This window comes from Procambarus clarkii, chromosome 40, assembly GCF_040958095.1.
Source record: "Procambarus clarkii isolate CNS0578487 chromosome 40, FALCON_Pclarkii_2.0, whole genome shotgun sequence".
NCBI lineage: Eukaryota > Metazoa > Arthropoda > Malacostraca > Decapoda > Cambaridae > Procambarus > Procambarus clarkii.
The window spans coordinates 2,235,453-2,262,934 of NC_091189.1; the positions used below are offsets into that span (position 1 = coordinate 2,235,453).

Consider the following 27,482-nt stretch of genomic DNA (forward strand, 5'->3'; position numbering starts at 1 on the left):
TCACCTGCCCCACTCGGTGCACACGGGTGTTGAACGGCCATAAGTGCACATGGGTGATGAACGTCCATGTACACATGGGTGATAAACGTCCATGTACACATGGGTGATGAACGGCCATGTGCACATGGGTGATGAACGGCCATGTACACACGGGTGATGAACGTCCATGTACACATGGGTGATGAACGGCCATGTGCACATGGGTGATGAACGTCCATGTACACATGGGTGATGAACGTCCATGTGCACATGGGTGATGAACGGCCATGTACACATGGGTGATAAACGTCCATGTACACATGGGTGATGAACGGCCATGTGCACATGGGTGATGAACGTCCATGTACACATGGGTGATGAACGGCCATGTACACATGGGTGATGAACGGCCATGTACACATGGGTGATGAACGGCCATGTACATATGGGTGATGAACGGCCATGTACACATGGGTGATGAACGGCCATGTACACATGGGTGATGAACGGCCATGTACACACGGGTGATGAACGTCCATGTACACACGGGTGATGAACGGCCATGTACACATGGGTGATGAACGGCCATGTACACATGGGTGATGAACGGCCATGTACACACGGGTGATGAACGTCCATGTACACACGGGTGATGAACGTCCATGTACACATGGGTGATGAACGTCCATGTACACATGGGTGATGAACGTCCATGTACACACGGGTGATGAACGTCCATGTACACATGGATGATGAACGTCCATGTACACATGGGTGATGAACGCCCCATGTGCACAAACGGGTAATGAACGTCTCACAAACTCCCGCCAAAAGACAGGTGAGGAACGTAATGCGCCCACTGATGTCTTTAGGAACAGCAACCACAAAACAAACATTATGTTTTATGTCAAACATTTAGCAGCATTCATCTTGCTCCTAAGCTTCACCAACATCAAATACAAATGAACTCAACATTCCTTTGAAAACATCCCAGTAAATAAACACATCCACAAGGGCCGTGACGAGGATTCGAACCTGCGTCCGGGAATTTACCCAATTGGGTATTTACCCAAGTAAATACATCATACAACATGCGTTCGAACTTACCACTTGAAGGAGATCCCAACCTCGTCTTATAACGTCGCATTTTGTACGGAATGAACCAGCACTTTAAAATATACGACGCGTGCGTGTCTGGTCAGGCAAAACAGTCTCATTATTTACGCAGTGAACGAGCTAAGTATCCAGTATAGACGAGTTCGGTAAAATATGTCGTTATCGTCGGATCAACCCGACCTGGTCATTACCTGCGCTGGGAACGAGGGTGTGTGTGTGTGTGTGTGGCCCTCGTTCACGCTAATAGGCCATTAGCGCAACTACCCGTCACCCGGATCCTCCACACTACGAGACGAGTACTAACCTTTGACCTCTTATTTTAAACTAAATTATTACCGACTCGATAATTTTGTTTCAGGGAACAATTACGTTAACAGTGAATGACTTCATTAGAACAGATAATTAGGTCGTTTTATTCAACAGTTCCTTGATGGCACTGGTGGCATTGTGGGTGTTTGGGACACGAAGCCAGGTGTCAGTGGGCCTGTAGAGGCCAAGGGATGCCAGACCCGGGATATAAATGCCTAATTGATCACCAAATCTGGATTGTTTATCCTCACTGGAGGTAACATTGACCATTAAATTCCGATCGAGTCTCAGAGCAGCGGCTACGATGTTGCTCAGGGCGCTGTGTTCCTATCTCTGGCAGGTATTCACTGTCAGGGGGGGAGAGTCTATGTCATTCTTAGGGTCTGGAGAAGGCTCTCAGGATCTACGGGAGGCTCTCAGGATCTGGGGTTAAAGCGTCAGTATCACGGTGTCTTAACCTTTTCTAAAGCAAAGGAATTTTGACGTTTGTGGTCCACACACTCACACACACACACACTTCCACACACACACACTCACACACACACACACACACACACACACACACACACACACACACACACACACTACATGATGGAATTCAAAATTATGACCATGGGACAAGAGATCTGGGAAAGGAGAGCTGACTACAGGAAAGGGGACTATATGAGGATAAGGGACTATCTGGGTGAAGTGCAGTGGGAGGAAGAAATTAGAGGAAAAACAGTCCAAGATATGATGGACCTAGTCATACAGAAATGCCAGGAGGCCGAAGAGAGATTTATACCAACGGTAAAGGGAAAAAATAAGAAGGAATATAATAACCCATGGTTTAATAGACAGTGTCAGGAAGCAAAAATGGCCAGCAGGCGGGAGTGGAGGAAGTACAGAAGACAAAGAACAGAGGACAACAGAAGCAGATACAACAGAGCTAGGAACGATTACATTAACATAAGACGAACATCGGAAAGGGACTATGAGAACGATATTGCAATCAAAGCGAAAAAACAACCTAAGTTACTACACAGTCATATAAGAAGAAAAATGTCGGTGAACGACCAAGTGACAAGACTAAGGAAGACAGAGGGGGCATATACTGAAAGTGACAAGGAAATCTGCGAGGCACTGAATGCCAGTTTCCATGGAGTGTTCACTACCGAGCCTGAGCAGCTCCCATTGTTGGAAGGGGTTACCCTAGATGAAAGACTATCAGATATAGAGGTGACAGCAGAGGAGGTAATGAAACAGTTGACAACTCTAGATGCAACTAAAGCAGTTGGACCAGACAAAGTATCACCGTGGATACTAAAAGAAGCAGCACAGGCCCTCAGCGTGCCTCTGGCAATGATCTTTAATGAGTCACTTATGTCAGGAGAATTGCCCAGTTGCTGGAAGAAGGCAAATGTCGTGCCGATCTTCAAGAAAGGAGATAGGGAGGAGGCACTTAACTACAGACCTGTATCACTGACAAGCATCCCCTGTAAAATACTGGAAAGAATAATTAGGCTACGACTGGTTGCACACCTGGAGAACATTAGGTTTGTGAACAAACATCAACATGGGTTCTGGACAGGGAAATCGTGCCTAACAAACCTTCTGGAATTCTATGATAAAATAACGAGGATAAGACAGGACAGAGATGGTTGGGCAGACTGCATATTTCTGGACTGCCAAAAAGCCTTTGATACAGTACCGCACATGAGACTGCTGTTCAAGCTCGAGAGGCAGGCGGGGGTGGGGGGAAAGGTCCTAGAATGGATAAGGAACTACCTAACAGGAAGGAGCCAAAGAGTTACGGTAAGGGGCGAGAAGTCGGACTGGCGAACAGTAACAAGTGGAGTACCACAAGGATCGGTGCTGGGACCAATTCTATTTCTTGTATATGTTAACGACATGTTTACAGGCGTAGAGTCCTACATGTCGATGTTTGCGGATGATGCAAAGTTGATGAGAAGAGTTGTGACAGATGAGGATTGCAGGATCCTCCAAGAGGACCTGAACAGATTGCAGAGATGGTCAGAGAAATGGCTACTAGAATTCAACACGAGCAAATGTAAAGTTATGGAAATGGGACTAGGAGATAGGAGACCAAAGGGACAGTACACAATGAAGGGGAACAGCCTACCTGTAACGACGCGTGAAAGAGACCTGGGGGTGGACGTAACACCTAATCTATCTCCTGAGGCACATATTAATAGGATAACGACAGCAGCGTACTCTACACTGGCAAAAGTTAGAACATCATTCAGAAACCTAAGTAAGGAGGCATTTAGGGCGCTTTACACTGCCTACGTAAGGCCAGTCTTAGAGTATGCCGCCTCATCATGGAGTCCCCATCTGAAGAAGCATATAATGAAACTGGAAAAGGTTCAGAGGTTTGCAACGAGACTCGTCCCAGAGCTACGAGGGATGGGGTATGAAGAGCGCCTGAGGGAACTGTGCCTTACGACACTAGAAAGAAGAAGGGAGAGGGGGGACATGATAGGAACGTATAAGATTCTCAGAGGAATTGACAGAGTGGACATAGACGAAATGTTCACACGGAATAGTAACAGAACGAGAGGACATGGATGGAAGCTTGAAACTCAGATGAGTCACAGAGATGTAAGGAAGTTTTCTTTTAGCGTGAGAGTAGTGGGGAAATGGAATGCACTTCAGGAACAGGTTGTGGAAGCAAATACTATTCATAATTTTAAAACCAGGTATGATAGGGAAATGGGACAGGAGTCATTGCTGTAAACAACCGATGCTCGAAAGGCGGGATCCAAGAGTCAATGCTCGATCCTGCAAGCACATATAGGTGAGTACATATAGGTGAGTACACACACACACACACACACACACACACACACACACACACACTCTCACACACACACACACACACACACACACACACACACACACACAGATACAAGGTATCATCTGGGAGAGGAAATTCTTCAGGAGTCAGAGAAGGAAAAAGACTTGGGGGTTGATATCACGCCAGACCTGTCTCCTGCAGCACATATCAAGCGGATAACTTCAGCGGCATATGCCAGGCTGGCCAACATACGAACGGCATTCAGAAACTTGTGTAAAGAATCATTCAGAACTTTGTATACCACATATGTCAGGCCAATCCTGGAGTATGCAGCCCCAGCATGGAGTCCATATCTAGTCAAGGATAAGACTAAACTGGAAAAGGTTCAAAGGTTTGCCACCAGACTAGTACCCGAGCTGAGAGGTATGAGCTACGAGGAGAGACTACGGGAATTAAACCTCACTTCGCTGGAAGACAGAAGAGTTAGGGGGGACATGATCACCACATTCAAGATTCTGAAGGGGATTGATAGGGTAGATAAAGACAGTCTATTTAACACAAGGGGAACACGCACAAGGGGACACAGGTGGAAACTGAGTGCCCAAATGAGCCACAGAGATATTAGAAAGAACTTTTTTAGTGTCAGAGTGGTTGACAAATGGAATGCATTAGGAAGTGATGTGGTGGAGGCTGACTCCATACACAGTTTCAAGTGTAGATATGACAGAGCCCGATAGGCTCATGAATCTGTACACCTGTTGATTGACGGTTGAGAGGCGGGACCAAAGAGCCAGAGCTCAACCCCCGCAAACACAACTAGGTGAGTACAACTAGGTGAGTACACACACACACACACACACACACACGCACACACACACACACACACACACACACACACACACACACACACACACACACACACACACACACACACACACATATATATATATATATATATATATATATATATATATATATATATATATATATATATATATATATATATATATATATATATAATCATTAAAATCACAGTGCCCGAAAATCTTCACTAACTACGATCACACACAGTATATAGATTTTTTTTTTTAACTGCGTCCAAAACAAATATTGGAATTTGCGAAAGGTCTTGAGGAATTTAATGTGTGTAATTAGTGGCAAACTGCTCCATTAATGTGTTGACCTACCGAGAATTTAACGTATTTACTATATCTGTAATCGTTGCAATATTGTGTTTTAACGATATCGTAGGGCCGGCTCTGATGTTATTCCTTTTAGGTCGGCCAGTGGCGCAGTGGGGTAATTCCTCCACTCACAACCGAGATACCTGGGTTCAGTTCCCCGGCAGGACAAAAAACTATTGAATACGTTTTCATTTCACCTGATGCCGCTGTTCACCTAGCATAAAAATATGTATCTAGGATTTAAGGAACTGTTATGGATTGCCTCAGGGGGAAGATGTCATATTTGCAGACGAGGAGTCACAATAACGTGGCTGAATGATGTTGATCAAGACAATCGACTTGAGAATGGTCCAGGACGGACCGAAACGTCGTCGTCCCTTCACTTTCTAGTGTGTGGTCTGGTCAATAGGTCATATTTGGCCTGGGGGGCTAAAGGGAATTAAGATATATATATATATATATATATATATATATATATATATATATATATATATATATATATATATATATATATATATATATATATATATATATATATATATATATATATATATATATATATATATATATATATATATATATATATATATATATATATATATATATATATATATATATATATATATATATATATATATATATATATATATATATATATATATATATATTAATATGTTTTGGTACTGTCCCGGTATTGGAGGTACTATTTGGGTGCTGCTTGAGCCAGAGGCAACACGTGTCGATATGAGAGGCAAGACAGTGCCTATGTCACCGTTTCTCTCATTAAGAATAATGAGAGGCTTCGGTTGTTTTTCCGATTTCCTTAAACAAATGGCGTTTGTTCTATTGACCTCGTTAGGCTGTCTTAAAGTTAAGTTGTTAAATGTGTATGTGTGTTTTTATGGACCCTTAGCCTCGAAGAAGAGAATATGTGAAGACTCCGACGTGCATTTGCATACTTTTTTTGTATGTTATTCCCTCTTCTTTTTATACTGTATTTTATTTAAAACTTTATTACATAATATGGGTTATAGCATTAGTTATGTGGAACTATAAAATTTAATTTTCGCAGGTTGTCGAATTCACCTACCTCCTCAGAGGATGGGCAGAAACCATGAATGCATTGTGCATTTTCTCTCTGTATTCCCACGTTGAAGCGTCAGAAAAAGATGACAAATTTTGGGTCTTTTGTTGTTTCGCTAAACCTAGAACCCAGATTATTAAAAAGAAAAGCTCTTGACACTTTTATCACAAACATTAAGGGTCTCCGAAGCAATGATGACAAAATTGTACAAATGATCAAGTCTTAGTACATAAGTGACCTTGGGCCAGATTCACGAACGCACTTACGCAAGTGCTTACGAACGTGTACATCATTCCTCAATCTTTGATGGCTTTGGTTGCATTTATTAAACAGTTTACAAGCATGAAAACTTGCCAATCAACTGTTGTTATTGTTATAAATAGCTTCCTGGTGCTTCGGAGCTCATTAACTGCTTAATAATTGTAAATAAAGCCGCCAAAGATTGAGAAAAGATGTCCAGGTTCGTAAGTGTTTGCGTAACTTCTTCGTGAATCTGGCCCCTGGCTCGTACCCTATGAGTAGCAGCACCACCCTGATGTGCAACAGTTAATTAAGTCAGTGTAGCTGTTAGCCTAGGTGTATATGCACGCGTAGTTCAACACCAACTGCCTGTCATTCTTTCAGGGTTGTACAGCTGTGAGCTCGAATTCCTCGAGTGGCAGGCCCCCTGGGCTACGGCAGAGCAGGCCTCACTGTCCGTACCTGTCAGCCTCGGCCAGGCTACATATACACGTATATTCGGTGGGGATTGTGACCCCCCCCCCCCCCGTGATAAGAGTGAAACCCCCGTGATAAGAGTTAAAACCTCCGTGATAAGAGTTAAAATCCCTGTAATAAGAGATGCGCGCCTGTGGCTGACTTGGGGTTACAAGTATGAAGCCAGCCATTTCGGGAGACATCACTTCTATGAGACGATGGATCTTATGCCATGTTGTTGCAGCATTGAGTGACAGTACAGCTGCTCTGTGATAGAGCTGTCCCAGCTGCATTCCTTGCGGCCCTTAAATGGCGATTGCTGGAGTTCTGGAGCTGCGAGAGAAACCCACTTAGTGGTGCAGCGTATAAAGCTACGATTGTGTATCCCTGCAAAGTTGCCTAAGTAATCCGTGTTGGATTTTCTTCCTGATCATGTCTAAAGGTTCAAGTGAGGTCAGGAAAGCTGGTTCAGCGATCTTGACTGCTGGCTTGTTTATGCTGCAAGTCACTGAGAGGAAGGTTAGGTTAAAGCTTTTTTCTAACTTTGATTTCGGTAAACGGTGGTATTCACATTAGCTTGAGGCTGTCGTGAGCTGTCGAACATCTCAGAAAGTTGGTTAACCTGGAAAGGAACAGGAATCTGGTGATGTAGTCAAGGGCGTTGAGAGCATCACTGTAGAATTTATTCCTCTCATTCATGCTCTTCCGGTCAGCGATCTTCTTATCATGTACCACGACGATGCCTTCGACGCAAGAGGAGCTCCTAGGAGCGTGCTGTCTTCAGGTTAATTATGTGGCAATCAGTAAAACACATCTTTTACCTGAAATGTATTGCGTTGTGTGAAGGGGAGGTTATTTCACACTTAGAAACGTTCAGCGTGAGACCTCGATTCCCTTCTGGCTCCTGAAATATTCAAGTGTACTTCAGAAGGGAGTCTGGGGAACAAGCCAATGTCGTTATCAGGGGCTACCTACCTTGAGGCTACCTTGAGGTGCTTCCGGGGCTTAGTGTCCCCGCGGCCCGGTCTCCTGGTTGCTGGACTGATCAACCAGGCTGTTAGACGCGGCTGCTCGCAGCCTGACGTATGAGTCAGGGAACCAGATGTTAAACTCACTGGACTCGTTTTTAGGCGAAGAGGACTCGAAGAGGAGGAACAAGATCAACCTGTTGAACACCTTCATACTAGTCAAGTTCATGCTCACCAAATAGTAGTTTTAAATCCTTACTGTAGCACAAATGTACAAATAGGTAGAGAGAATGGAAATGACAATGAGCATCATGAAGCTCCGCCTATCCCTTATGACCAGGTTGAAGCCTTTTTCGAAATTCAGATTGATCAAAGCCTCGTTGTTTGTGATGTTGGGAGTGAACGCACCAGCCGCACGGCCGCCGGCTCACAGCCTTAGTGAAGCCCAGACTTCTCCTAAAATTTTAAACACCTCAGTTTTGGCGATATTGACAACAGCGTCAAAATTTCAAGGGTGTAGTGAGATTATAAACACCGCAGAATTGTGGAGAATTGACGAATGACCATTTCCCTCGTTTGCATAGAGCCGGAAAGAACCTAAGACAGAAAAAAACTGAGGTACAGTGTTAAGCTACATCCATATCAGGTACAGTGTTAGGTTACACTCATATGAGGTACAGTGTTATGCAACAATCGCACGAGGTACAGTGTTGAGATGCAATAACGTCAGTGTAAGGCCTTCATGACTCTATCCACCTTGGTCTGGTCAGCACAGCTCCGATATTGCTTCAGGCAGTGTCGACCGTCGATTCCTGATGATCCAAGTAGTTGGGCACAGTTATTTCACGCCCTGCTCCTATCCCAGCTTCTATCCTGTCTTCGTATTCCAGCTTCTATCCTGTCCTCGTATCCCAGCTCCTATCCTGTCCTATTATCCCAGCTGCTATCCTGTCCTCGTATCCCATTCAAGTGTTTATCACTGGCTTAGCATTTTATCCTCAAAATCACATTATTTTCCCAGTTACCTTCCCTGCTCCTCCCGTCACTTTTTCCTCCCACTCCTCCTCCACCTCTTCCTCTCCCAAGAGAGAGAGAGAGAGAGAGAGAGAGAGAGAGAGAGAGAGAGAGAGAGAGAGAGAGAGAGAGAGAGAGAGAGAGAGAGAGAGAGAGAGAGAGAGAGAGAAAGATAGAGAGGTCACAAAGGAAGGAGATGAGGGGGGAAGGTGATGAGGGAGAGAGAGAGAAGGAGGATGGAGATGAGGGAGAGAGAGAGAGAGGGAGAGGTCAGGGAGAGGGTGATAAACAAAGAAGCATGATTAGGGAGGAAACATTATTTATTGGCCAATTATAAGAGCACTCTTTACCATAAGAGTTTTGTGTCCATAACGGAGGCTGTAATCAGGACCAGTGCCACGTGTACCTGTAATCAGGACCAGTGCCACGTGTACCTGTAATCAGGACCAGGGCCACGTGTACCTGTAATCAGGTACAGGGCCACGTATACCTGTAATCAGGACCAGGGCCACGTGTACCTGTAATCAGGTCCAGGGTCACGTGTACCTGTTATCAGGTCCAGGGCCACGTGTACCTGTAATCAGGTCCAGGGCCACGTGTACCTTTTTTTTTTTTTTTTTTTTTTTTTTTTTTTTTTTTTTTTTTGAGATATATACAAGAGTTGTTACATTCTTGTACAGCCACTAGTACGCGTAGCGTTTCGGGCAAGTCCTTAATTCTATGGTCCCTGGAATACGATCCCCTGCCGCGAAGAATCGTTTTTTCATCCAAGTACACATTTTACTGTTGCGTTAAACAGAGGCTACAGTTAAGGAATTGCGCCCAGTAAATCCTCCCCGGCCAGGATACGAACCCATGACATAGCGCTCGCGGAACGCCAGGCGAGTGTCTTACCACTACACCACGGAGACTGTAAAGTACCTGTAATCAGGTACAGGGCCACGTATACCTGTAATCAGGTCCAGGGCCACGTGTACCTGTAATCAGGTCCAGGGCCACGTGTACCTGTAATCAGGACCAGAGCCCACGTGTACTTGTAATCAGGACCAGGGCCACGTGTACCTGTAATCAGGTCCAGGGTCACGTGTACCTGTTATCAGGTCCAGGGCCACGTGTACCTGTAATCAGGTCCAGGGCCACGTGTACCTGTAATCAGGTACAGGGCCACGTATACCTGTAATCAGGACCAGGGCCACACTTATCTATAATCTTAACTATACTTTATCTCAGTTTATCTTCACTTACTTTTTATATATTTAAATTTGTTAACAACATTAACTTCTAAGTGGTTGTATTTTGTAATAAGTGGTGGTTGTGGAAATAGTGGTGGTGGTGGTAGTAATGGTGGTTGTGGTAATTGTGGTGATTCAGGTAGTGATGGTGGTTGTGGTCGTAGGTGTTTCTTAACCTCCATAATGACTACAATGTCATCCTGTGTTTCCTCTGGCCTTTTATCTCTCACCTCCGCTCCCCCACGATGGTTCTTTTGTGAAGAGCTCCCGAATCCTTTAGGTGAGTTCTTCACACACCTCGTTGTCATTTTCTGTGTGAACTACACCTTGTCTATTCAACGTAATCACATCCTGTCCTCATGTGGATCTCTTACTGGAGATCCAGCCTTATATAACAATAGAACGGCTTGGGTTGGTCCTCAGCTTTAGCAGCAATGTTATTTTCAAATCACCTTTCAGTTTCCCTGCTGACTCAGGTGTGTTAACCTGTCTCTTTTGACCCTCATTCCTAGTTCTCTGTACTTTTGTTCCATTCTTTTCCGTTTCTCTCTGTTGATTCACTTCATTGCCTATTGTACCAGGGGTTTACCTCGCTTCTTCTGTCCACGTTCTTGAGTGGGATGAACAGCTGTCTTGCATCTGAACATTTCTGAACACTGCATTCCATCAGTTCCCCTTTCTGTTCACCCTGCCACTGGATCTCACTCTCGCAGCGTCATCATGTCCTCTAGTATCATAATGCAGTGGCCTCCAGGCGGTATCTCACACTGGTTTGAGATGTAATGATAAAATGTCGTAATATATTTTCGACATTGTGCCTCATTCTGGGTAAACATCCTGTCTGATGCTGGTGGTGGTGGTGGTGGTGGTGGTGGTGGTGGTAGTGGTGGTGGTAGTGGCTCTTCCCACTGCTCTCGTTGGTACTGTGATGTGTTGGTGGTAGTGGTAGGGGTGGGGGTGGATTGTGAAGGTAGTGAAGGGGGTGCGAATGAAGACAGGAATAGTGAAGAGAGTGGTAGTGCAGACAGTGATAGTGCAGACAGCGATAGTGAAGAGAGTGGTAGTGCAGACAGTGATAGTGCAGACAGTGATAGTGTCTCGCTTTTTGCAGGTCGGGGTTCAATTATTTACGAGGAGGTATATTATTTACCACGTCCTCCAGTGAGGTGGGCATGATATAACTTCTTTCAGGAGGGGGGGCGGGAAGAGGGGGATGATTTACCTCCCTACAGCGGGGGAGAGCATAGTATAACTACCTCCAGCAAAACACTGGATCATGATTGAACTACTTCCAGTGATCGGTAGGGGGGGGGGTGGATATAACTACCTCCAGTGTTGGCTGAGATGTAACAAGGATTGGAAGTAGTGGAGCTTGCTTTGGTGAAGGCTTTTGGAAGAGGTCGAGTTGGAGGAGTTGAAGGTGTTGGAGGAGAAGGTGAAAGTGTCAGAGGAGGAGCTCATAGACACGTAGGAAGATGATAATGAAAAGAGGAGCTGGAGGTGTAGAAAGTTTTGATCAGGTGGCGACGCTAGAGGAGGGGGCAGGGGGAAGGGGCAGGAGAAGGGGGAGCAGGAGACGGCGGTCGTGATAATTACGGTGAAATATTCACTGTTTCCGTCGCTCTCACAGCCTGGCGTTGGTCACCACGAAAACACCCAGAAATCATCCTCCAGCCAAGGCCACAGGTGCTGTATGGCACTCCCAGGATCACAAGGACTGTCAGGCACTTCCATGGGAGCTGGGTGGCACTCCCAGGGTCATGGGCTGTATGGCACTCCCAGGGTCACAGGTGCTGGGTGTCACAGAGTACCAGGAGATCCCGTTACACCCAGGGGAGGACGGTACACCCAAGTTAATCACGTTATAATTATGATAGGATAGTATACCCAGGGTTAAGTTGGTATAACCAAGAGGGAGGGGTCGGTACACCAAAGAATATCGGTATACACTAGACACTGGGTGTCAAGGGTGTATGCCAGTATACCCTGGTGTATAGGGTATACATCAGGGTAGAGTTTATAGAGCTTATTATTATTTGGAGTTTAGAATTATAGAGTTAAAGTATAATATATTAAAGTTCGATCATAAGCATTTTATCATTTCTAGTGAATATATATCCTTTATTATTCTGGTGGATATTGTCTGTTCTCTCCAGCTGGTGGATAATTTCATAAAGCGAAGCAGAAGACTTTATTCAGTCCCTGAACTGATTATTTCTCGCTGTGTTCCCCCCTCACCCCACAACTCCGCCTCCCCCCTACCACACTAACTCCACTTACTCCAATCCCCCTCTCACCATCCCCAACCGCTACCTTAACCCCCCCCTCCTCCCTATCAACCCTCCACCCCTAAGCCCTATACCCACCCTCCACCCCATCCCTCTCCCTCCATGGGCGCGCCCCGTTCACCTGGAGGTTGCATCCCACTTGACCGTATGGAGTAGATGCTCCAAGGCATGTTGAGTGCAGCAGGACTGCACTCGCGTGTGTTTGGCTGCACTCGAGTGCAGCCAAACCCTTCCCCTCCGCCCTTCTTCCTCCGCTCACTTCCTCCCCGAATATTTTGCTGAAGATTTTTTTTTTATTCATTGACTTTAAACACACTTGAGTCGATGATACCAGATATAGGTTATATTGCATATATATTGCAGACTGCAACACACATTCCTCGATTAAACTTTGTATTGTTTAGGTTGAATAATGATGTTTATACACAAACATGACGCTGTTAGCGTTTTCTGTGCAAATATTTATTTAAGGATTCGATTGTAACCTGCGTTTAATTCCTGGGAATTCATTTAATCTAGAAAGGCTTGTGAAACTTGAAAGGGATATTTTCTTTACCGTCTGGCATCGGGAATCTGCAATATCACTGCACTCCAATTAATATTAAGGCTTTTTGACTTCTGAAATATTCTGGGGGATAGAACCAGCGTTCTGGGAGGCCTCAGACACGCGTCTTAACTTATGGGAGCACAATGTGCTAAAGATTACTCAACCTGGGAGCCGTCCAGATCAACCTGTAGTTTAGATACCAGCTCGGTACTAAGGTACCGAGCTGGTATCTAGTCCAAGTTTTACACATAATCCGTCTGCACTCTGGTGAAAGAATTATTCTCCCCGGACCCGTATACAGTCTCAGACACACATATACATGTAGACACATATGTGTGTGTGTCTGAGATCCTCCTTTATAGAGGATGCTCGAAGCCTGGTTGGAAAATAGCTACAGTCTTCTGCTTTTCTTGTCCTGGGTTCGAGGCTGCGATGATCCAAGTGAATGAAATGTTATTATCCTCGTTAATTGTGGTTACCAGTTTTAAACAGATAGCCACACTCATTTATAATGCATTAGGAAAGGTACCCGGCGGAGTCCGGGTACCCTCCCCTCGTCGTCCCCCCCCCCCTTCTCTCCCCATCTCCACCCCTTTTTCCCTCCCTCTCCCCATCTCCACCCCTTTTCCCTATCTCCATTCCCCCATCCCAGCCCTCACCCCCTGCTTCTGTATCTCTATCCTACAATATTACTAATAACTATATTTAAGAACGAGTGTCACTCTGTCTTTATAAGATTACATGACATTCACACAGAATATGATAGTTTCACTGTGAAGAAAAACGTAAGAAATATTGAGAAGATTCGTGTTAGAATCATTAATCTTACTCTTTCGGTCATATTCAACAACGATTGTTTACAAGAAAGACTGCTACCAATATATATATATATATATATATATATATATATATATATATATATATATATATATATATATATATATATATATATATATATATATATATATATATATATATATATATATAGACAGAGAGAGAGAGAGAGAGAGAGAGAGAGAGAGCTAGCCCTGAGGCTATGTCCTGTGGAATAGAAGCCAGTGTAAAATACATGCAGCCGTTTCACACGCTGATTTGACTCCTCTGATGCTTATCCTCTGTTTCTTATGAAATAAAGGTATCAACCATCACCGAAAACAATGTACAGAGGGACCCATCCCGCGGGCGCCGAGCCGGACTAGTAAGCACGAGAGGTATAGCTGGAAGGATCATTGCACCGAAGCGGATGGACTCACTGCTTCGAGAAATACCAGACTATAGAGTCCCTTTTGACTGTTGGGAAAAAGTTTCACAGTCTGAGAAGGCACATTGTTTGGTTAGGATGCCGCCTCGAGTATCGGGCTATGAATGCTCCTACGTAGCAAGGACGGGGTCACATCTTGAGAGATTGCTCGGGGAAAGGTCAATATGGATGATCTAGATGAGGGGCGCCCACTTGAAGAGCAGCTTCAGGGATTGTGACTTCGGCTCTGAAGCTTGAAGACTTCTCAAAGGAAGCACCCGCGAGAAAGATTGCCAACTCGGCTGATATGAAGACTTTTATGCATTTCAAACGTCAATTTAACCTTACAAAAATCTACGCTCTTCGAACTTTAATTCGTGTGAGCTTTGATCCAATGTGGAGTCAATTAGGTCTGCACGACCTAGGTCTGCTCTGTCAGGAATTGGCTGAGAACCGGTAGATTGATCGCCTGTGGTAGTGGGACCCGGCCGAACCGGTTCACAGTGATCTGGGGGTAGTGAAACGCGGCCGAACCGGTTGCCAAACTCTTGAATTCCATTCTGTATTAAAATCGAAGTTTTGTCATGAAAAATACAGTTGAATTTACATATTCCTGAATGATTTCCACCTAGAGGATTTATTTAGACAAATGTTCTGAGCTTAATTCAGAGTTGCCAAATTTGTGTATAATTAGCTATGTTATCACTTGAAGAAACTAATGGCATACTTTATATGATATTACTCGAGCTAATGTAAAGTAACGAAGATAGGTGTAGGGAGTAGGAAACCGGATACAAGGTATCATTTGGGAGGTGAAATCCTTTAAGAATAAGTGAGAAAGACCTCGGGGTTGATATCACACCGGACTTGACCCCTGTAGCCCACATCAAGAGGATATCATCAGCGGCATATGCTAGGTTGGCCAACATAGGAACTGCCTTTAGAAACTTGTGTAAGTAATCATTTAACACCTTGTATACCAAATATATCAGACCAATCCTGGAGTATGCAGCACCGGCGTGATGTCTGTACTTAGTCAAGCATAAGACTAAATTGGAGAACGTTTAAATAATGCCACCAGACTAATACCCAAGCTGAGAGGTATGAGCTACGAGGACAGACTAAAGGAACTAAACCTCACATCGCTGGAAGACAGAAGAGTTAGGGAAGACATGCTGACCCCATACTAGATTCTGAGAAGAATTGATAGGTTAGATAAAAACATATTATTTGACACAGGGGGTACAGGTGGAGACTGAGTACCCATTTGAGCTCCAGAGACATTAAAAATAACCTTTTCAGTGTCAGAGTAGTTAACAGATGGAATGCACAGTGTTGTGGTGGAGGCAGATTCCATACACAGTTTCAAATATAGGTATGATAGAGCCCAAAAAGGCTTAGGAATCTGTACGCCAGTTGAGAGACGGGACCAAAGAGTCGAAGCTCTTTGCACGAGCCGAAGCACAATCGACTTGAGAATGGTCCAGGACGGACCGAAACGTCGTCGTCCCTTCACCTTCTAGTGTGTGGTCAGGTCAACATACTTCAGCCACGTTATTGTGACTCATCGCCTGCAGCCGATGCTCAACTCCCATAAGCACTATTAGTTGTGTACACACACGTTGTACTGGGAGCTCACAAGGTGTACCGGGAGCTCACAAGGTGTACTGGGGCCCACGACACCCCCCACGGCCCCCAGTCTGGGCTCTCGCCGCCAAGACCAGCTTGATAAGTGATGGTCTCATTCTTCCTTGTTCTGGCAGCACGACGAACCCGATTGATATTCAGATTCCTTCTTCCTTGCTTCCCTCCCTACTTCTCTCCCTCCCTCACTTTCTCTCTTATTCTCTCTGTCTCTCCTATGTGTAACATTTTAGGTCAAAGAGATATTGAGTGCACTCAAACCGTCAGTATATGTCAGGGAAGGAAAGGGAATTAGGAAAAGAAAGCGCCAAGCCATTACGACTATATAGCACTGGGGAAGGGGTCAGGATAAATTTCGTTTAATTTGTCCTACATCGATATATATATATATATTTATATATATATATATATATATATATATATATATATATATATATATATATATATATATATATATATATATATATATATATATATATGTGTGTGTGTATATCACGAAAATAAACACGTGATTAAGAATGTGACAATGTCAGTCCACGGAGGAAAAATGAAACAGGAAATTTCCTTAAGTACTTTCGTATATTAAATACACCTTCTGAAGATGTATTTAATATACGAAAGTACTTAAGGAAATTTCCTGTTTCATTTTTCCTCCGTGGTCTGACATTGTCATATATATATATATATATATATATATATATATATATATATATATATATATATATATATATATATATATATATATATATATATATATATTGGTGTATACTGGCAGCAGGTTTTCTTTCAAACATGTTTCATTGAATATGACCGCATATTCTGTATTTATTATTTTCTGGTTTAGAATAGAGCGACCTACCATGAACACCCAAATCACGGAACTATTTACTCTACCCACCATGAGAGTAAGGACAAGACAAGAACATATCGATGCCAACACAGAAGACAATGTCCAACATAACAGGCCAATTACACTGGATTAATCTTTGTGTTTAGATAGGAGATGCCTCGTATGGGCCAATAAGCCTTCTGCAGCCCCTATGTTTATCCCTTATGTATCCCCCCATGTTTTTCACCTTCATTGTATTATCACCTGACCTAATGCGGGTATAAAATCAACTAGTATTGTAAGATTGTTCACTTGAGAATGAACCATGGAGGTTCGAAACGTCGTGCAAATTATACAAATAAGTGTAATACACTCTATAGTAAATCACTTCTTTTCTTCACCTTAAAAGTACGAAAATGAGTTTTGGAGAACTCCTATTCCAATTAAGCCCTGATGCTAAGAAAATAGTTAGAGGGATAGAAGCCCTAAACCAGAAAATAATAAATACAGAATATGCGGTCATATTCAATGAAACATATATATATATATATATATATATATATATATATATATATATATATATATATATATATATATATATTTATATATATATATATATATATATATATATATATATATATATATATATATATATATAGGAACACATTGTACTGAACTGGTTGAGAATAGCTTGAGGTACCTCATCCCTTTCTGTATATTTATACCCTAATAACCTTATTTCAATTTCAACTACCATGTTCTTCGTACCGGTGTAACCCTTCACCTTGCCATCCCTATCTTCACCAAAGACAGTTGCATTGGCTGACCAAGCTTGCTTGGTCAGCCAATGCTTGCATGACACAAAGAAGTCAACTACGTCATCAAGAGGAGACTCGCCACGGGCTATTCCTCAGCACAAAGAGAACCACACCAATACAGAACCAACAATACTCAGAAGAGTCCAGCTCAGATTACCATGCTTCCTTGGACGTATGACAAGCTGGTGGTGTGGGGACTACACTTGTGCCTCCATTTGGCTAGTACCCTTCCTGGAATACAGTACAAGTAAAGGGGTGTAGTAGCACTGTTTCTTTCAGAGACACAGGAAACCACTAAATCTAGAGAGGTGGCACATTGTTAACAATTTTCTGCGATTGACTCAGAAATTCTTGACTCGTGGGGCAAATGTACACTAAAGTTCTCAAAATAACTAATTAAGATAACCATATGGACAGTAAACTTTCTTCTTCTTCCTTGAAAATGTGTTGAATCACGGAAGATCTCGGATTAATTTCGTTTAATTTGTCCTATATCGATACTTGGGTATATACATATATATTTATACACTGTTGTGTGTGGGTGTGAGAGGCAGGTGTTGAGAACTGGCTTGTCCCGACAGGAAGTGTTCCGTAACGACCAGCGGGTGACCCTCTCGCTGACCCGGCTGGCGGTGTCCGCATCCGGCCAGTACCGCTGTGAAGTCATCGCTGAACACCCAAGCTTCCGCACCGAGGCTTCCACCTCCCCCATGACCGTCCTCAGTAAGTACACCTTCTCTCTCATGTACACCCCTGAGGCTTCCATCTCCCCCATGACCGTCCTCAGTAAGTACACCCTCTCATGTACACCACCGACCCTTCCACCTCCCCCATGACCGTCCTCAGTAAGTACACCCTCTCTCTCATGTACATCCTCTGAAGCTTCCACCTCCCCCATGACCGTCCTCAGTAAGTACACCTCTCTCATGTACACCCCTGAGGCTTCCACATCCCCCATGACCGTCCTCAGCAAGTACACCTTCTCATGTACACCCCCGAGGCTTCCACCTCCCCCCATGACCGCCCCTGTAAATACAACCTCCTCCCCCCTTCTCTGTCTTGTGTTTCTTAAAGTGTAGAAACACAAATGTGCAGATGTATACACAATGTAATTCAAGAGCCTTGGGAGACGCCTGCCACCTTCACCTCCACACCTGCAAGGTGAGTGTGGAAGGTGTAGTGGTTTTCTTTCAGGTTGAATATATATATATATATATATATATATATATATATATATATATATATATATATATATATATATATATATATATATATATATATATAATATTAATATTTGTGTATTGGGTATATATGTATTTTCAATTATAAGTAAATAATATTATCTGTATATTTGATAATAAGGATATTTGATTATTTGCCTATTCGTTGATTATGAACCATTATGCAATAAGTATGGTTTGCAATAAGTGTAAATTAACAGGGAGTTTCAGGACGGGAATGTTGAGTCAGCGGCGAATGAAAACGAACAGAATATTGAAGCGTATTAGAGATTCTGGCGATGAAGCTGATTGATTAGGTGTTAGTTATGACATTTAAATGCTTTCGCAAATTGTAATACATTTTCAAATGCATTTATTTGTATACATATAAATTAGAATGTTTCTCTATCTGTCTGTTCGAGGATGGAAGGCTGACATTTGGGGGCTATAGCCTCGCCCAACTTTGCACCCTGATTCATGTAGGGTACGTACCCAACATAGTCTGGTCGGGGGTCGCCTCAACTGAAGAGAGAGCTGCGTGCCACGGCACTGCTTGAGTAGTGTAAACAGGGCCAGAAGCGTGCCGTTTTTATTTTTCAGACGGCACGCTTCTGGGCCGCTATTTTTGTCGATGAACATTCGGCGAGGGCAACGCGTTTTCTAACTATATGTAGCAGCACACGCTTCTATCCGGCCGCGTTTTCCGACCCTATGTGAGTGGAAAGCTTTTCTCCGGCCGTATTTTCTGACCCAGTGTAATGACACGCATCTGCTGAAAGTTACAGGAAGACCTTAGGATGGGTGAAAAAATGGTTGCTAGTAGTCATTCCCAGAGAGTGTAAGATAATGAAGCTTGGAAAGGAAGAAAGGAGGCCAGGTTGTACTTACACCATAAGGAAAAGTCACCTACAGGATACGGAAAGAGAGAAAAGTATTTAGGAATGAATATAATTTCAACACTGTTTCCAGAGTCACACACAAACAGAGCAATTATCGGCAGTATATGGGACGCGTGCAAACATTAGAAGGTCTTTCAGAAATCTAACCAAGGGCTCTTCAAGGTAATCCACGCCACAAATTTTGATAGATCAATATTAGAATATGCAGCACCAGCCCGGAACTCTGTAGTTTGTGAAGCATGAAACCAAAATTTTAAATTAAATAAAGCTTGCAACAAGATCAGTGCCAGAGTTAAGAGGACTGAGCTATGAGGACAGGATAAGGGAATTAGACCTCACAACCCTGGAGGAGAGAAGAAACGGAATGGGACATGATCGCAACGTATAAGATACTGAGGGGAATTGACAAGCTGGTGAAGAACAGCCTCATTAACGTGAGAGAAAGTAAGACGAGAAGTAGAAGCTGGAATCACATGTGGAATAAATGTCAAGAAATATCTTTACCCAGTACGGGTAGTTAACAAGTGAAATGCATTGAAAGCTGATAATGTGGAAGCCACCTCCACTTACAACTTTCAGTCCAGACTTACCTTCGAAGGTAAGAATAGTTAAATTATGAAGCAACAAGTACAGCAAGGCAAGCAGGCGGGGCAGAGAGCTGAGGCTCACTCTGCCGTAGTCACTGATGAGCAAGTAGTGACAGGTGGGAGGTGGTTGGGGAGGGACGTGACTACATGGTGGCAGTGGTCGCCATGTCAACACGGCAGCCACCGATCACCTTTAAGGATCCACTTGGCGTCAGCCATCTTCTGATTTTGTTTTATTAAGACGTCGAGGAGTTAGCTCTGGCTGGGAAGCCATTCACCTCCCATCTCTTGATTGCTTCTTATCACTCGCTCCTACATTATATATATATATATATATATATATATATATATATATATATATATATATATATATATATATATATATATATATATACATATATATATATATATGGACGAGGTCTTCGAACACTGATTGGTATATTGTTATATAAGTGTGTGTTTTCTGTAAACTGTAACATTGCAATAAAATCAAATAAAAAAAAAAAAAAAAAATAATAATAGGGGTGGTAGGAGAGGAAAAGATTAAAGTATTCAGTGAGAATCCACAAGGTCTTCTCTGAACACTATTTATTTTCTTCTTCGAGGATGTGGGTCCCTTTAATTAAACCAGTGGTGGTACCCCTATATATATATATATATATATATATATATATATATATATATATATATATATATATATATATATATATATATATATATATCTTTAGGAAGCAGTCTTTCTTGTAGATAAGTATGATGTCATATTGAGTATGACCGAAAACGTTAGATCAAAGAATGATCAGGTATGGCAGGTATGCATATATGATTGAATCAAAACTTATCAGAAACTTATCAATCATCAACACCAACTTTCAGAAGTGTGATGCAAAAACATGTCTGTACTATAAGAGAGAATGTCTGTCTGTTCAAAGTTGGAGGCCACATGCTTGGGGCTAATCTCATCCAAATTTGTAAGGGGAAGGGTCTGGGGTACGGGAGGAACATAGGCTGGTCGGAGTCGCCAGAATTCAAAAGAGAACAGCGTGACTGCGTCACATTCAGACCCCCACGACAAGTTTTGCCACTACCCGCCGACTACACAGCTACATATTTTCAAAACTAACTTTTAAAAACAATTTTCTTCCTATTTACATGCACCATTATTTACTGATCGTGGGAATATTAAGAAAAATTTTCTGTTGTCCATAATTTGCCCGTACTGGCATAAACTGGACGATTCTTCCACAACCCCAAAGGTTTCTCATGCCACGGCCCTTTACCCCTTTACCAACCCCCCTTTACCCCTTTACAATAAGGGGTAACTATACTTTTATTTAGTATTTCACACCATTAAGTGTCTCTCACAGCCGTCCACCCACATTTTAATTAGATCATTATTTTTTTATAAAACAGAGATCGAGACAGTAGATGGATGGATGGATGGATGGAAAGATGCATGGATAAACGGATAGATAGTTGGATAGATAAACGAATAAAAATGAGTAGGTGCATGGATAGGTAAGAGGATTGACTGTGGCATAGATAAGTGGATTGACTGAGGGAGAGACAGATGAATTGACAGATGAATAGATAGATGGATGGATAGATAGATGGATAGATGATGGATAGATGGGTAAATGGATGGATGAATGAATAAATAGATGGATAAATAGCTGGATGGTTATAGACACTGTTGTGGATATATATATCTGTATAGTATATAGATATATATAGATATAGTTATAGGGTGGATATAGTTGTATAGATAAATGGATAGATAGATGGACAAATTGATGGAAAGATAGATTGATAGATCGACGATTTTGTAGGTAAGTAGACAGTTGGAAAGATATACTGTATAGGCAAATAGGATACAGACAGACCCCGAGCAACGCTGGGTAACATAGGTTTCCTATAATATATAGATGCCAAAATAATTAAATGACAGATTATCCAAACAATAAATATTGTAATAGCAGATTATTAAAACATAGATTTGATAGTGCAACTTAAGCAAATGTGACCTAATAACGTTGTGTCCCAACCACATGTGCTGGTCGGTATACAGCGTTGTTATCCTTCTTACAGGTCGGCGTTCGATCCCCTGTGGTTCAAATAGTTGAGCATTGTTCCTTCTCTCTGTCCTATATCCTTACATTTAGGACCTTGTCCTTACATCTCTTCCAAGTGCTATATAGTCGTACTGGCTTCATGCTGTCCCCTGAATCATTTGTATCAGTAAGAAAGGGAATGTTTGTCTGTTCGAGTTTACCAGAAAACATTGAACAGTGCCCCACACAAGAGACTCCTGCTCGAGCTAGAGCAGCTGGTGTATCTGGAAGAGCGCTCAATTTCCCAAGAGTATTAGCGAAGAAAGATGAGGTGGCAGTGAGGGGGAGAGAGAGACACATGCTGGAAAGAAGAACGGAGTGGAATAACCACAAAGGTCGCTACTAGTGGTCAACCTCCTCGTGATAACCAAACCACACTCTATAAGGTGAAGGGACGACGACGTTTCGGTCCGTCCTGGATCATTCTCAATCAACTTGAGAATGGTCCAGGACGGACCGAAACGTCGTCGTCCCATCACCTTCTAGTGTGTGGTCTGGTCGTCATACTCTAGCTACGTTATTGTGACTCATCGCCTGCTTCTCCTGATACTTGACAGCCACCTAAACAGGAAATAGTCTCCTTCAAATATACGTTGTTAGTGCATGACTTTCGAGGAGATTCAGAACAGAGGATGACTGATAAATGTTGCAAAATAAACAATGCACTACAAAAGTGATATGATACATGATTGATTTAACTAAAAAAATACACTGCTATGAAGATTGGAAAGTGAATGAGAATTAAACCCCCAGAATCAGTACAGAATTAAAGAAAGACAGCTTGTGACATTTAGAGGAGGAGGAGGAGGAGGAGGAGGAAGACCCCGCCAAACACACAGCGAAACTACGACGTTGCTACAACGTCGAACAAGATTTAACACCTCCTAACAAGTTGTAACAACGTTCTAATACTTCAAAAACACGTTAAGCCAAGATGTAACAACTTTATTACAAGTTGTAACAAGCGGAAAATAAGGTCAGTTACGGTTTGTGTTTCCAGGGATGGAAGTAAACATAACCATAAATCTAATGCAAAAGGACAACTTGGTACAATAATGACGGCAGCATGTTCTAAAGTGACCATTTCCGGAGAACTTTTAAGTAGACAAAGTGGCATTGTGGTAACACAGTCATTTCGTGCCTCGGGACCGATTTGTACCGAATTCGAGCCTTGGCAAAATGGATTAACTGGGCGTCAATCCCTAATTGTTTGCCCGTGTTCGCTCCACAAAAAATGGGATACCTGTGGTTGTTACAACCGATAGACGGGTCGTGTCCCAGGGCAAACCAGTGCGCGAGGTTTACTAAGACCTGTGGGAAGAGAAATCTCTCAGCCTGATAACAGGAATTATAAATCGTCTGCTCCTGTACTTACCTGTTGTCTAAGAAATCGACGCTATACATCGGTGAGACTCCTCTACAGCATACAACTGCAGCATGAAACTGTCATTCTAAGAAGCACAAAGAAAACTAGAACAAAAATTCAGAGACATGCAGTAAGATGCGGATCTAAGCTGACAGGACTTTTGCAACGGGGACAGACAGAGGAACCGGGATCTCCTCCACACCTGAGGAGTGGAACTACAGGGCGGGGGGGGGGGGGGGTGAGCAGGAGGGGACATGATAACCGCATTCAAAGTTTAGAAGCATCAGAACGAGGACACATAGATGAGAACCAGTTACACAAATGAGTCACATATAATTTCTTTAGCGTAAGATCTATAAGTAGATGAAATGAGACGAAAAAGTGGTTGAAGCTAACTCAATACACTCAATATATTATACGTAAATTCAAGGAAAAATATATAATTGTCATTGCACCATTAGTATCAAATTGGCCTTTGAACGCCTGATAGAACTGATGAGCCAGTCGAAGCTCTTTGTTTTAATGGAGTTGATTACCATCTTAGACGCCCTTGAGTACCCTGAGGGCAGCAATATACCAGGAACAGCAATGACATTTAGTTGACTTGAGGCAAAGTTAAATATACACCAGTTGTTCCATCCCTCATCATTCTGTTATGCAGGAGTTGCCTCACATATGCATCATGTAACAAAGTCAACAGACTTCTAGACGTTACTACTGCTTAGCTTTGACTTGGCTATAAGTATCTCTGGCAGTTTGACCGCCAGCTGAAGTCTGGCTCCCAGGCCGGGTTTGGGGGAGTAGAAGAACTCCTGAAATCCTCCTCAGGTATACACCAGGTATGCAGATCTGAACGCAGACTCTGTCTGCAGAAATGTTCACATACGTTTCGTTACTATATTAATGTGAAAATAATTGCAGAATTCAGAAATTAAGCATATGTAAGATATTATGAATGCTCAAGAAATGTGTATTTAATTCAAAATTATTTATTACCAGTAATCTTAAGCAAATGTCCAAAGTTTGCTTACTGTAGCATGTACATAATCATAATTGTAAATTCTCCACACCTCCCGCCCATCGCCTGTGTGTGTGTGTGTGTGTGTGAGGAGCATGCATAGTAACTGTGTAACTGGCTCACAACAGATGTAAAGTGCTCTGTAGAGAGACTGTTGTGGGCCACTTCTTGAACCACTTGCGATATAAAAGACCTTACATAAATGCATTGTGTAACTGGCTTCACAAGATTGTTATTTTCTTAGTAATATATGAACCTTGGGGTTCAGTTCCTAAGCCCATTATGTGCACCTGTAACTTGTTCCCCCCATACTGCCCATGGGATGGGGGTCCTCAGCCGCCCATGGGATGGGATCCCAAACACATTTTGGTGAAGACATGTGAGTACATATGTCTTGCCTGTCAGGCGTAGCACTCTAGAGTGCACGTGGCTCGCCACCCGTAGCACCACTAGAGTGCACAGTAACTCGGCACCTGGCCCAGCTATACACACTCTCAAGAGCTGTCGTTGACAGTGTCCTCAGCCCGCTAATGAAATTTCCCTTCACAACCGCAATGTTCGCCTCGCTGAACTGGCTGCTCTTCATAATCAACCCGAATATTTGTCCCCACGTTCACTAATGGTATATATTACCAAAATACGACCGTTGCAGAGGCGAGCGTTGATGGGTAATGTGGCGTTGTTCGCTGACGACGCAGAGACGAAGATACGAGAAGGTAGGATTATTCGCCTAGCAATTATAAGCAAAGCCGGGATCAGTATAATGCGTGGGCCTCCGGGGGCCCCCGCCGGCACGCCGGAATTGGGTGCCTGAGCGTGGCCCTGACCGCGGGTAGAGTCGTAATTAGCGTGCCTGACGGGGCCTGACACTAAAAGCCAAATTGCCAGGTGCTTCATAACGATCCTCGCTCGGAGGCTCCTGCACAGCCTGAGATCCTCTTAGAAGCTGATATCCCTTGTGGTGTGTTGCTGTGTGGTCATCGGCTTTGATCATACTGATGTGTGGGGCGAGATATTGTTGTGTTGCTGCTCCTCCTCCCTGGCTTTTGTATTTCGTGTGGCTATTGTATAGGCTATTGTTGCCTGGCCTTTATCAGGAATAGTTGTATGACAACAGTTATTGTTGTTTGGCCTTTAACAGGCTATTGTTTGGCATTTGTAAGTCTATGGTCGTGTGGCCTTTGTCTGGCTATTTTTTTTTTCGTTGCCCTTTACAGGCTGTGGTTGTTGTGTGGCAAGTCATATGGTTGTTTGTGATTTTGTATGCTAAAGTTATATGATTCTGGTTAGATTATTATTATTTGGCCCTTACCAAGCTATTGTATGGCTCTTGTTGTGTCACCCTGACCAGGCAGCTGGTCTGGGCCCCTGACCAGGCAGCTGGTCTGGGTCCCTGACCAGGTAGCTGGTCTGGGCCCCTAACCAGGCAGCTGGTCTGGGTCCCTGACCAGGTAGCTGGTCTAGGCCCCTTACCAGGCAGCTGGTCTGGGTCCATGACCAGGTAGCTGGTCTGGGCCCCTGACCAGGCAGCTGGTCTGGGCCCCTGACCAGGCAGCTGGTCTGGGTCCCTGACCAGGTAGCTGGTCTGGGCCCCTGACCAGGCACCTGGTCTGGGCCCCTGACCAGGCAGCTGGTCTGGGCTCCTGACCAAGCAGCTGAAAAGCAAGAGATGATGTCGCTTTCCTTTCGTGTCTTTCCTAAACTCGTCTTCTGGCCAATGGATAGGAGATAGACTAAGAGGGGGTTCACAGAGCTCTTTAACCCTTCCGGTTTGACCCTTGAAAACTCTAACCTAGATTGTATATCGACCCGGAATTTTAAATTACTGTTTATGCAGCTCCGATTAACCTCGTAGTTACGACGACGTATAAATGATTTAATAATCTCTGAATAAACACTCCAAGGCGATATAAAGGACATTGTTGCCTCACTTCAATAAACAGCATCATGTTTATGATGTTGTTCTTGATCGTGCACTGTCTTGTGCAATCATGGCTATTATAACATGATATATTGCAACATGGATTATGGCAACATGGATTATGGCAACATGGATTATGGCAACATGGATTATGGCAACATGGATTATGGCAACATGGATTATGACAACAGGGATTATGACAACAGGGATTATGACAACAGGTACTATTTAAAATGCCAGACGGAGAGGTAGAACAAGGTAATGTTCATGGTGAAGCGCTTACTGTTCTGCTTACACTGACCCCCTCAAGTATACCCTCAAGTGGGTACTCAAGAATACACTGAAATATCCCTCTTAAGAGTATCTTCAAGGATACCCTACATGGCACTCTCAGATATACTATAAAAGATAACCTTGAGGTAAGCTGAAGAATACCTTCAAGAATACCCTCACGTGTACCCTCAAAGACTCCCACGGATACCCTCAAGAATATCCTGAAGATTCTCTATATCTTCGAAGATCCTCTCAAAGATACCTTTAAAGATACCCTCAAGGATTTCCTCATGGGTAAACCCTTAAGTTAATCAAAAGAATGTTATTAGCACCTCCAGGTAT

At 43.2% G+C, this 27,482-nt stretch overlaps 1 protein-coding gene across 2 annotated transcripts in view; it reads left to right on the forward strand.

Annotated features, from left to right (window-relative positions):
* LOC123758046 (uncharacterized) overlaps positions 1 to 27,482 on the forward strand; it is a 523,684-nt gene that overhangs the window by 301,833 nt on the left and 194,369 nt on the right. For both annotated transcript variants that reach the window (XM_069338603.1, XM_069338604.1), the window contains exon 3: positions 18,327 to 18,468. In XM_069338603.1, the coding sequence (XP_069194704.1) occupies positions 18,327 to 18,468 (142 nt within the window). The remainder of the gene's footprint in view (positions 1 to 18,326; positions 18,469 to 27,482) is intronic.